Genomic DNA, 13,009 nt, shown 5'->3' on the forward strand with positions numbered 1-13,009 from the left:
ATGTGGAGGGAGCTGCATGATAACATGGGGAGGCTCATTGAGGAAGGTTCAGTGATTGGCTAATATCAGTGCACAGTAGATATTGACTGAGTAACTTGCACAGTGCATCTAATGCTTTTTACACAACAACGTGTATTGCCTTTTAGCAACAACTGCTGCTTTAAACATGTCTGCCAACCATTATAGTATTGCTGCACTCTGTTCTTTATATTAAAGGATAGATGTAAAGTGTTTATTCAAAATGCTAGCAATGAGCAAAAAAGTATTAATAATAAATCAAATAAATAATAAGAATATGTATATGTGTATTATTAGTAAGTCTACAACCATGCTATTCCTCTGTGCAGCTGTACTTAGAGATGGTGGTGTTTTGTGCTAAATGCTAATGTCAGTATGCTAACATATTTACAGTGACAATGCTAACATGCTGATGTTTAGCAGGTATAATGTTTACCATATTTACTGTCATAGTTTAGCGAGTTAGCATGATAACAATAGCACTAAACACAAAATACAGCTGTGGCTGGTAGTGTCTGTAGTTTTGCAGGTAGCAGGTTATAAACCTTTTTTTATCTAGGGCCATTTCAATTTTTATAACATCCTTCAAGGGCCATACTAAGTAATTGAACACATATATCACACTAACCTCTAATGCCATGGCTGGAACTGCTTCTCTTTGGTGAGGTGTGTGATATCAGATGTAGCGATGATGATGATGATGATGATGATGGTACTCGCAGCTGGTTTTCCAGCTGTGGGACAGTCCGTCTTGAGTCCTTACATAAAGTTTGTAGAACTCGAGCAGAGAGAGGTTGTTGTGTTTAGCTTGGAGCTTGTTATTGCTTTCATGTTCAGGCACATCAGCTGCTTCCACATTACATCATGTGGCAAATATGTTCAGTCTTTTGTTTATTTTTCATGTCCTGAAAACTGTCACAAAATGCCTGAAGGAGATGTGTCCAATTTTGTTCTGTGCTAACAGCTCCACAGTGGCAACTCCTTCACAAATTCTGCTGAGTATGCTTCTTCTTCTTCAGCTTCTTAGCTGTTAGCGCTCTCAGCACAAACCTTGCCAGTGTAACATCTCTGTTACTGTCATGTGGTCTTCTGAAAGCTGCTTGTTGGGCACTCAAACTCATCTGAAGAGCGCTAACTTCGTCAAAGTGCTTTGGTCCTTGCAGCTCATCCAGTTTAGCCTGTTTCAAGCTGTAATGATGCTCAGGATTGGCCTTTTTCATTGCTGTGAGCACATCCCAACAAACTAGGTTCACTGTCCTGCCTTCTGCATCAACAACAACAACAAAAAAGACCATTTCTCCATTTCTCTTGGAAAGTGCAACATTATGCTGTCCATAATTTCATGGTAATTTCTCCAGTAGTCCAGTAGTCTGGACCTATCAACCAGGCAGCCAGTGCTGTACTCCACAGAGCGAGCAAAAATAAAAACTTTTGTTTTACTTTTTTTTAAATTAAATTCACTGGAGCATTGCTAACTTGAGCCTCCCTGTTAATTTATTAATGTCAGCTGGAAAACAGTGTGGCTGAGTGACAGTTTTCCTCCTCCTGGCCTTGACTTCTGTTTTCTTAATGTCAAACCACTAACACAACATCATTTAAACAGGACTTCCTGAAAACCACAAAGGTTTTTTCCAGCTGAATTTTTATTGAATGCTGGCACCTTGCCATGGCAGACCATCAGTCCCTCTGCGCTGAACACATCAAATGATAAACACTGAAGTTGTGTGAGGCAAAGGCACCATGGGGCAGAATTAACCTCCAAAAAGTGCCAGAAATCCATTAGGGCAGCCAACCTGGCCAATTAACTCCTGGGAAAACAACAAGGATACTTTTATACTTGGCAGAAGAGGAAGAAGAGGCAGATCCGTATTTACAGTCATTATCTCTTAAAACATCCTGAAAGCACACAGGCGGTTTGGTTGGAGCAAACTGGCTTTGTTTCTGAGCAAAAGTGATATCCCTTTAAATCTACAAATTAATAAATAGCCTAATTATCAGGAGTCCAGTTTGGGGCATGCTTTGTTCATTTTTGTAAATGATGTAGAAAAAGACATTCTGGCAAAGGAAGAACACTGCCTGGAGATCACAGTAAGCACATTATCTGCATGCTCCTCTCTACAGCACATTACACGACTGCTTCTCTTACCGCTACTTCTACTACGATCTCTACCTTGTTTTTGTGACACTGTTGTTACAAGATTAATTTTTCAGGCATACCTCTCTGTAAAAATAAGCATTAACTGTCATTACCTCATTATCACCCACATCCTAATCTTATAAGTGAGGCGGTTCATGAGCTGATGCACCCTTATGTAAAGAGCCCTTTCTCACTCAGAACATCTGATTGGTTAAATGGACCACTGCGGCAGGTCAGTGACTTAAAATATACAGTGATCGTGTTTTCATTAGAGGGTCAGTTAACCCCAGTTACAAGAAACAAATGAAACATAACAAAAAACATGTTTTCCATTTTCTCACATTCCTCTTGAAAGATGTCCGTCTGTTGAGATTTTCACAACTTTCAAATGGTCTTAAATATCACAAATGACATTGTGTTCAGATCCAGCTTCTGTGTAGTCAGACTGGGTTCCTCTTTTTTTAATTTACGTCAACAGATTCTTTTGGCATCTTGGGTTTGAGTCTTGTAATAAAAGCACTTTGACAGTGGGGGAAGCTGCTGGAATCACTGGTTTGTATAGAAACACATATTGCATTTGCAAATAAGGTGACCAAGTGGAAACAAGTAATAATGACATGCAGTATGGGGTCTAAAACTCTTTGGGGAATGTTGTGAGAAACGCTTGAGAGGATGATGCTTTTCTTACAACAGCAGCAAAGCAGCTGTCATAAAAAGACGAGTACAAATTCACCTCATGTCTGATCTGCAGAGTTAAATGCTGCACTTTGATCTTAAAGCTGTAAAATACAGCAATCAGCGGCATCCACGGTGAGGGGGAGGCAGCTCTGTTGTGTTGATGAGAGCTCTAAAACCTGACACAAAATGTTGAGAAATGCTTTTAAAATCTGAGTGGGTTATTATTCAGAAATAATGTAGGTTTTCTGCATAAATTCATGGGGATTTCCTATGATACACTGCCTAAAACCTGGTCAAAATCAGTTTGAAACAGTCTGGCACTGATTCTCTGAAACGCCTTTCTCACACAACTTTGACATTGTGACCAGAGGAAGTGCTGATGATATTGTGACTCCTGCTTTCGTCACTGTTTCGCTCTCACGCTGCATACCAGACTTCTTTTTTTCTAATATACTCTGGAGAAAGGCAAACACTTGACGCTGTTAGCACATGTACAGTTTCCTGACAGCCTTCTGTGTTTGAGGAGCGTGAGGAATCCACAAGCTGTGTTTCCCCTGCTCTACCGTAACATATTTTTGAGTTGCTATATTTGACAGATTTCTCCTGCCCACCTGCTGATGAATGATGGGCCTGTGGGCAACTGAAAACGCATCAATTTTTGGGACCTCTAAATTGACAGACTCTTTGTTTGAGAGATGGCATGAAGACAAATGGGCGCAGGCAGGCAATGGTGAACTGAGCATCATGGACATCATTCTGCCCTAGATGATCAGCCATCATGTCCGTTACCATCCGGCAATTTATCTGAGCCGCCCCGCTGCAGACGATGAGTGTTTTTGGGCATCACATTGTCTGCGTTTGGCTTTCTTTCATTGGAGAGGAGTTGATGTTCTGCAGCTTGAGACTTGCGGTTTCGAAGTGTTGCAATTGATCCAGGCTTACATCAGAACAGCCGTGCTACTCAGTAGTCATTACTGTGTATCTGGACTGACTCCGCAATGTAGAGCACAGAGGAGGTCATCTCCAGAGATGCACTGACTGATAGACTGACATGAGTCCTGAAAGAGAGGACTCAGCGATGGGGAAGTCTGTGCACGTGTACTTGCGTCTCTGAGGATAATACAAATGTGTGTGATTGTTTTAAGCTGAATCTTGCTTATCTTAAAAGACTTTCAGTGGCTGATCAGCTAAACCTAAGCTTATCTTACTGATGCCTGCAATGTTTTGTAACAACACTTCTTATGGAAACAAAGCATATTCATTGGATTTGAAGATACGATCTGTTGGAGATGCAGTACATCACAGACTTCAGATGTATCTTTTTTGCTTTTTACCCAAAAAGACAAGAAATATTTTGAGAGTGGTGAAAAATGTTTGAAATGCCGGGGCAAGTACTTTGCTGCAGAAAAACACAAGTTTGCAGATGTCTCCTGTTGTAATACAGTGTGATGGTACTGTACCCATACAGTACAGTGCCATCTGTACACTCTTCTCTTTTGTGGCAGTCGGCCTAGGAGGTGTAAATGACTCATGGCCCCCTCCCATCCTGAATGGATTACTGGGTTTATCCAGGTAAATGTTTTACCTGCATAAGAAATCTTTATACCTGGTTTGGCAACAGATAAAAGTGATGGTGGATCAAGTGTGCCACCGACAGCCAAAATGATTGGATAATTAATTCTTTATTTTAGAGGGAATAGTCGGGGCTTGGGTTTCATTCTGCAATTTAAAGCTTTTTGTAAATTTAATTTAATATTTACAGTATTAGTATAAATAAGGAATTCTTTATGCAGTGCAGAAAAGGCATTGAAAAAGAATTTAGACTTTCGTCTAAATTAACAATTGACTGAATGAATAATAATTGTAGAGCTTCTGACAGACTTTTTTACATCTGGTCAAAATGTGAAGGGGTTGAGGTTGCAATGGCACAAATAGACAAGAGTGGCACACTGATGAAGCTTTTTGGGTAGAACTCACACTTTTCAATTAATATGTAGACAGTAATTTGGCTGTATAAAACTAGTAGCATTAACAAGTACTAATTGTTCAGACGGTCAAAGAGACGATTCAACTCACTTGTGAGGTGCAGCGTAGTTTAAAAATACCAAAGACTTGACTGTAGAGGTTCAACACCTGACTGAGTCAAGATACAATAAAACTATAGAAGCTTCTTGCATGAATCTTGCAATTGAGTGCATTTGTATTGTTGTTGGCTTAAATCATGTATATGTAATGTAAATGGGGTCACTCATAGTGACAAACCCATAGAGGATTGTCATTGAACTCAGCTCTCTGAAGCTTTATAGCATCTCCCAGGTCCTTGTATTGGTTTTACAGTACATTCCACATGTTTAGTTGTTCACTCTCACCGCTCTCATAGTGTCATTTTTGGCTCAGCAGGCAGCTATTTTTAGCAGAAAAGCTTGAAAAACTCAGTGTATGCAACCTGTGCAGCACGAAATGGCAGACAGACACAGTTAGCAAGCTGGTGAAGCATTTTGCAATTTGAAAGCCAGATGTTTTCTTCAAGAAACAAAAAACAACAAATGAACATTGGACTTCATCAGGTGGTCAAAAACATGACCTCAAATTAATTAATGTTGCTTTTTGTCTGCTGGATGTGTGAATACAAGATTATCAGTCACATAACAATCAGGATAGAAGCCCATCCCCATTTCCACCCTCTTGTCCATATATGGTCGCTTCTGGCTCCAAGAAAACAAGATGATCATAATGCCAACAAAGTGGTCCACAAACTGATGGGTGAAGTCACAGTTTTCCTGAAACACAAAGACAGAAAATATGTGAAATCACCAAAATAATTTGGAGTTAGTTCATTACATTTTTGAGGCCTTTAACATGGTGAGTAGTGTTCATTCAACAGTGTGGATAAACAGTGAGAGTGGACTGCAAAGCTTCCCCTTTTCTTCCATCAATATCACATTGACTTCTGTCACTGGATGCCTGATACAATTACCATCAGTCGTAGTTTGGGACTGCTGCGACCTTTAGTTAGTTGTAGGTACAATTTTGTTTCATCAGGCCAAAAACACACCCAGACACGCACGCATACACCACAGTGCCCACACAGTTTAAGATTAATCGACAACAGTGGAGGCAGAGAAGAAGCTGTCTGGGATTATTTTGGTCGTCTATAACTCAAGCAAATGCTAAACCTGTAGAACAGTATCGCAGTGGTGTCTGAGCATATTGATGTCCATCAGTTCGATAACCATCCTGGTATAAGCGCTTTCCCCACATCTACTCTGACAATTAATTTGATCCATAAACTTCTGAAGTATAAATAAAAAAGTTATTTCTGTCTTATGTAAGTAAAGACAAGTCAGCTCACCTAATGCGACTATTTTGGGAGGCCTTCAATCCTGCACGTTGTTTTCAGAGCTTCACCTACCCCGACGCTGTCATACTTCACAGAGACTTCCCTTGACGTTTGCTCTTTGAAGTTCATGAACCAAAGGGCTCCAGACGATTTTTGTGGAGAAAGACCTTTAATGTGAGTCTGTTTGAAGACAATGACTGTTATAGGAATTTTGAGTCTAAGCAGCAGCAGCACCTCACAAATCTCAGCCTCCATCATCTCCCTCACACAGATGATTAGTTGTGCAGAGACCAGAACTGATGTGGAGTCGGAGTGATTGAATCACAAAGTGACCCAAATGAAAGAATTGATTGGCCTTGCGATCATGATGTGTGTGAAATGAGCGCCCTAAAGTCTCTGACACCAATCTATTAAAATTCCTCTCAAGTTTGCTTGTGATTCACTGGTACATTGTTCTGACAGCTGCTTCATGGGGGCTGACATTCGCACGCAGTGAAGGTATTACAGTGGGCAGATCTGATTGGCTGAGCAGATGAGATAAGATTAGAGATGGCTGTCAAGGTAAAAGAATAGAATATGAATTGGCTTTACTGTGTTCCCCAGTATATACCATTGATTATATGAAACGAGCTTTTGTATGAAATGAAATGTTATGGTGGTGTAAGGGTCTAAGAATCAAACTCTGTGAACACAGGTCTGTGGTCCCAGGTCTAAATCAGGCCAGGATCCTTTTGCAGATATCCCCACTTTACAATTTAACAACACTAAAGTTCCACAGTCATGCTTGCATTTTTGAGGCAGTCTGGCACAGCTGTGTTTTCAGCTTTGAGCTAAATGCTAACATCAGCATGCTAACATGGTCACAATGATAATACCAGGGTTGACAACTTTTGACTTCAGCTTAGAGCGAGACCATCACCCTGAGGAACGTGACAAATTCAGAAAAATAGACAAATGGCCATTGCATACTTATCGTGTTCAACATGACTGAAATACATGGTTAGCAAGTGAAGTCTGTGAGCCACCCCACCACTCACACACATATGAAAAACATGCTAAGTGTTGTGCACCAATCAGAGTAATTTAAGAGCCCATACTCACAGAATGTGGGGCTATGGTATAAAACCAGAGTTCACTTGGTTTAACCATAATGATACAAAGACTTTGACCACAATACGTTCATCTGTTAATCTCTGTTGCTGTCGCAGTGTTTGTGACCCGGAGACTAATACAGAAAGCCTCTGTCCACACAAGAAGTATGAGAATTGCTAACCTTGGTAATGCTTACACGCTGATGTTTAGCAGATGTAATGTTTACTATTGTGTATGTTCACTGTCTTAGTTTGGCTAGTGTGCTAGCATGCTAACATTTGCTGAATGGCAATAAACACAAAGTACAGCTGAGACTGATGGGACTGATGTCATTAACTTTGCAGATATTTGATCATCAAAGCACCAAAGTGTAGGACTGAAGGGAGTGAAAGTTTTTCCAGTACATCCTCTGAGCACCATGGATATCTACATGAAACTCAAACCCTCATGTCAACCTCATGTTGGCGTTAAAGGAAAGTCAGTCAGTATTCATCCACTGTCTGTACATGTCTGTACACAGTTTACGATATTTTAGTCTCGGTCAAAGTGGTGGACCGGCTGACCAACCTTGGCAGTGCTATGATATGTGCTACTAATAATATGATCATACCATTTGCAGTAAATATTGAATAATTTCCCATTCTCAATGAAATATGCCACATAAACAGAATCTGCACCATGACTTTGAGATCTTTTTAGACTCGCTGAAGAACATTTTTGATGAGATACCTATGTTGATAAAACAAGGTCCCTCATCAGTAAGCTCCATGCTGCGTTTTCTCAGACTTTTCTGCTTCTTCATAGGGCAGCGTATTCATGCATTCATATAAATTGGCCGCATCCCATGTCTGACTTTGTTTGACATTGTTTCACTGCATAACCATGAGTCGTACAGACAAATCTACATAAAGTCTGCTTTGTAAGATACTTACTGCTTTAACCTGAAACACCACACAATGTTATTCAGACATGTAAGATAAAGTCACAATGAGAATATCTTTTAAAATCAATTACATTATTATTCAGTATTTACATGAATTAAGTAACCCGCAGGCCCTTCAGAGATGTGAAGGGACACCACACGGTGTGAGTGTGACATCTGCAGCCTTCCTGGAGCCAGACTGCACTCCTCTTTGATCCAGCTTCATTATGCAGAGGGAGGCTGACCTATCATGAAAGCTGAGACGTGCTGCTGTGTTCCTGCTTCCCAAATTATAAACACAGAGATGTGCTCAGACAGCTGGTTGAGGAAAAAAATCTTAATTAGGGCCTCATCTTTGGGGGAAAATACTACCATCTTTTCCTGGTTTACAAACACTTCATTGGCCGTTATTAGACCAAATTAAGCTTTGGTTTTGCTCCTCCCTAATGACAGATTTCCCTGGAAGCTTTGTACTTTTTATCAGAGCTTCCCATGTCCCCTCCTCACTAATCCCTTCCTCTCATTAACCTCTTGCCTTACTTTCTGCTTTTTCTCACACTTTTTACATTCAAGCTTGGAGGTTATTTGTGTTACAAACGTCTTCACAGTGTGTGTGTGATAAGATACAAATTTAGAGCATTTCATTTTTCTCGTGCAAATCAACAGCTGATGAGTTTGCTCTGAAGTGAAAGCATGTTCCCTTTATGGCTTCATGGTTTTATGGCTTTATGGCCATAGGCTAAGACAGTTCCTGGAGTTACTTGAGAAGACTTTGTTATATTATACAGCAGAGTTTACATTTCTAGTGCACAGCCTTTCTCTGGAGGATGAAAAATGGGGAAATTCTTAGAGAAGAAATATACTCGAGGAAAGGAACAACCCTAAAATCTGGCATTTACCACCCTATATTTTTGCCAGATTGGGAAAAGCAAGCACCTACATAAAATTCTGCACTTTTCTCTCTCATCACAATCCAGTGCCTCTCAAAAAAATGGCTGAAGTTTCGAATTTTAGCACCCTGTAATTTGGAAGAAAGTGTCCGATGTTATCTTTGAAATTTTCAGCTGGCATATAAGGAATGTTAAACCGGTGACCTCGTGCTCACTTCTCACAATAAAGCTCTGGGCTTTATCTCAGATAATTTGTTCCTCTTAGCTGCACCACCTAATCTAAATATCAGCTATTGTAAGTGTATGCACCTGGAGAAAGAGCGCGGTGCAAGAGTCCAGCTCCACTACAGCAATGGTCACCTTCAAATGACAAACCTCATCTGTCTCCACCTCGCCCCAATATTGTATCAGCACTGTTATATGTCTCACTCTCCAGCCCTTGTCTTTACCCTTCTCTGGTGTCTCTCACCTCATAACCTCTGCCTTTAGTCTGTGCTACTCTTTCCTTCCTCCTGTCTCATCCTCAGATTGTTGTCACATTCCCAGTGCCCTCTCCTTCCTTGATGTCTCCTTTGCTCTCTCTCTCATTCTCTATCTCGGTGTGTCTGCTGTCTTGTGCGGTGCCGCAGGGCTCGCTGGCTGATGTAATTTATGCTATCTCCTTTGCTAGTGTGAGAAGAGAGCGTCCTGAAGCCAACACTCCTCATGCAGAGTGCTCCTGTGGGAGGCTGTGAGCGAGCACTGCCTGAGCTACCCTCTTTCAGCATCTCTCTGTGCACAATGCATTGACCATGCATGTGACAAAGATACTCAATCTGCATGGTGGTACGAGATAATTAAAGAATACCACATCGTAGCTGTGTGCTGCAAAGGAAAGTCGATGCGATGTCAGCATAGGTATCTGTTGTGTGGCCATTTATTACACCAACATGTCAGTTTAAGTGATTTCCTATGGTGCGTGCAGATGGGAATGCATTTTGCTTAAATCTCATAAGTCAAATCCATCAGGAGTCTATAGGTGGATTGGACTTCAAGCAGCAGTAAACACTCAACACTGGGTTTTGGAACAGGAAAAGATGTGATGTTGACTGAATATGTTTATGTGTGGTTGCAGGACTGCAATCCATTTCAATGACAACAGAGAAGGCTTTGGCTGGGGAAATGAAGAGCGCAATGGAGGGTGACGCCAGGAGAACCAATCAGGTGGGGGCACTGTGGAACTCAGAGCAGCTGTAGATCATTTTACTCAGGCCTTTCAATCACCCAGGGGCCTTCCGGCTTTCTGTTTGATATGCAAGGCAGCTAGCCCCCTCTGTGTGTGCCAGTGACTTAACATCTTAACATCTTAACATCTTAGAGCAGCAGCCCACACCATGTCAAGCATTTGATGATTGCCTCACATGATTAGAGATTTTGGTTTTAAATCACTTTGCAAGACAAGTGCATAATGCCTCTTGAGACTCAGAATTGAAATATTTAAAATGGAATACAAACTACAGTGATTTGAAGCTCACCCACTCAGAGGAAGGACTTTCTCTCTCCCAGGTTCCAGAGGACCACGGGGAAGATGATAGCTCAGAAAAGACCCCCAGCAAAGCCTCCAAATCCCCCCAGAAAACCACCAAACGGCCCAAGACTGTCCCTGTCAAAGTCACTCTACTCGACGGCTCAGACTATGAGGCTGCAGTTGAGGTATGTTACTCGCTTTTCATCATCAAGGATCCAGAAAATGGCTGATCAATCCATGAAAAATGAAATGACTATCGAGTTATTTGCTGCAATCTGGGACATCACGATAATGGTTCACCAACAAGAGAAAACAAACAAGCATTTTTTACAGACTGACTTCCTCCCTCTGTTAGTGCATCTTTTTATGCACATTTTCAGTTGGACACATAGGAAATCCTGAGTGGAAATGCTGGAAATTCAAAAAGGAACAGATTTAGTGAACATAAGCTGGTGACTTAGATGTTGGTTCTTCTTGCTTCCTATTCTGCAAAAGTTTGAGGCTATCAGAGTTAGTGCACCAAACCAAACTGTTGCATCCAACTCCTGATGTTCTCATGACAATAGTGGATAGAAATGCACATCAGTTTCCCTTTTTTTATAGGCCTGATCAGGACCTACGCATGCACAATGTACTGTGTCATGGTCCTGCATCTCAGAACATTTTAGTCAATCTTTTGAGCAACATACAAGCTGGGAAAAAATGTAGGATGCTATAAAATAACAGCAAAATAACAGTGATTGTAATGGTTTGTATTGCCTTTATAGAGTGGACCTCGCTCTGTCAGAACAAATCATGGTTTTTCTTGCTTTCCCTATGATTTTCTCAGTTTATAGGTTGTTAAAATGAGTTGTATTCTCCTGGATCAGTTCTAGTTCTCAACCTGTTGGATTGCTTGTCCTGTGCTCCATCATACTTTGATGTTGGGCATTTCACTATGTTTCCAGATCTCAGCCATTACTCTTGTCGGTACATAGTTATCATAGTGGGAAGAAATGAAGGCCAAAACTGCAAAAGTGTAACCTCTCCTTTAAGGTGCTTCCAGCTGCACAGCTAAACACACAGTTTCCTTTCCAAAGACTTATGGTAAGCAATACTGCACACATGTCGAAGTATAATTGGAATTTTCAATGATTTCAAAATGTCGTTTCACTTTTCGTTTGGCTGTCTCTCCACGCTAAAATGCACACATGCTTAAAATGCATATCTTTGCTTTGCAGGGTGAGAAGAAATACAGCATTTTAAGAAGCTGGTGTATATCTCCCCTAGTTGAACAGAGTCCTTGACTCAGCACACCGCACCACGGTACACCTCAGTAGGATTTAGTCTCCCTGGGTAATACATGCTACTGAGTCAGGAAATGCAGCTCTGCTGCTATGCTCACTGAGAGGGGGAGTGATGGGTGGAGGGAGGTAAGACAAGCTCGACTTTGTGGGGGATGGAAGGCTCAGATGATGAGCCTGGCTTCCGTGAATCGTGACTCTGTAGCCTTTTGTGTTTGTAAACAGACGAATTCCCACCGCTCTCGGTTCATTTGAATTTAACAGCAGTCCTCATGCTCATCACGATCGAACAGTGCAGAAAATTAATCTGCTCCTGCACTGAATTGACTTCTGGGGCAGAGAGAGGGGTGTTGAAGGGGGAGATCCTGGGCAGGACTTTGAGAGCTGCCATGAATCCCATTAAAGCCTGCGCTGGAACCCCATTGGCTGCTGCTGCTGATGGAGTGTGACATGTGACGGGATCTTGTTGGTAGCTCGACCTCATTCATGTTAACTGTATTCCTTTTATGGCTTACTGCCTCCCACGTGACCTCACATATTTTACTCACCCACACACACACATTCTCCTTCAACTCAACCTCCCTTCCCATCTCTCCTTCTTTCTTGGTTACATGCACACACACACACACACGCACGCACGCACGCACGCACGCACGCACGCACGCACGCACACACACACACACACACACACACACACACAGGTTTCTTCATGTCACCTGGGCAGTGGCACTAGAGGTATTGGGCTTTGACAGGGAATCCATACAGCTGACAGATGGGTGCTCTTAAGTTTGAGCGCAGAGAAAATAGAATGGCTGAAGGAAAGAGGAGGAGGAAAAGATGAGCGGGGGAGGAGGTGGAGAGAAAGATGGAGAGGAGGTTGTGCTTGCTTGTGTACAGTAGTATATCTGGGAGTGTGTATATCACTGTGTTGGCAATGGAAAAAAGACAAGGAGGTGCATTGAAATCATTACTTTACTTAAAGCATGATGTCCACGGAACGAGCGGGCCATGAAGATAAAAGCACGGGGAAGCAGCCTGAGCCTCCTATTGATGTTTGGCTCCCGACATTATAGATATTGATTGATCTCAGTGCATTTACTTTGTCCAGTCCTTAATCTAAAGCCACACTATTAAAGAAAGAA

At 41.6% G+C, this 13,009-nt stretch overlaps 1 protein-coding gene across 7 annotated transcripts in view; it reads left to right on the plus strand.

Moving 5' to 3' along the window:
• LOC139334654 (band 4.1-like protein 1) overlaps positions 1 to 13,009 on the plus strand; it is a 39,564-nt gene that overhangs the window by 5,402 nt on the left and 21,153 nt on the right. For all 7 annotated transcript variants that reach the window (XM_070967682.1, XM_070967680.1, XM_070967684.1 and 4 more), the window contains exons 2-3: positions 10,192 to 10,280; positions 10,623 to 10,769. In XM_070967682.1, the coding sequence (XP_070823783.1) occupies positions 10,209 to 10,280; positions 10,623 to 10,769 (219 nt within the window). In that variant the 5' untranslated portion in view covers positions 10,192 to 10,208. The remainder of the gene's footprint in view (positions 1 to 10,191; positions 10,281 to 10,622; positions 10,770 to 13,009) is intronic.

This window comes from Chaetodon trifascialis, chromosome 8 (genome assembly GCF_039877785.1).
Source record: "Chaetodon trifascialis isolate fChaTrf1 chromosome 8, fChaTrf1.hap1, whole genome shotgun sequence".
Lineage (NCBI taxonomy): Eukaryota > Metazoa > Chordata > Actinopteri > Chaetodontiformes > Chaetodontidae > Chaetodon > Chaetodon trifascialis.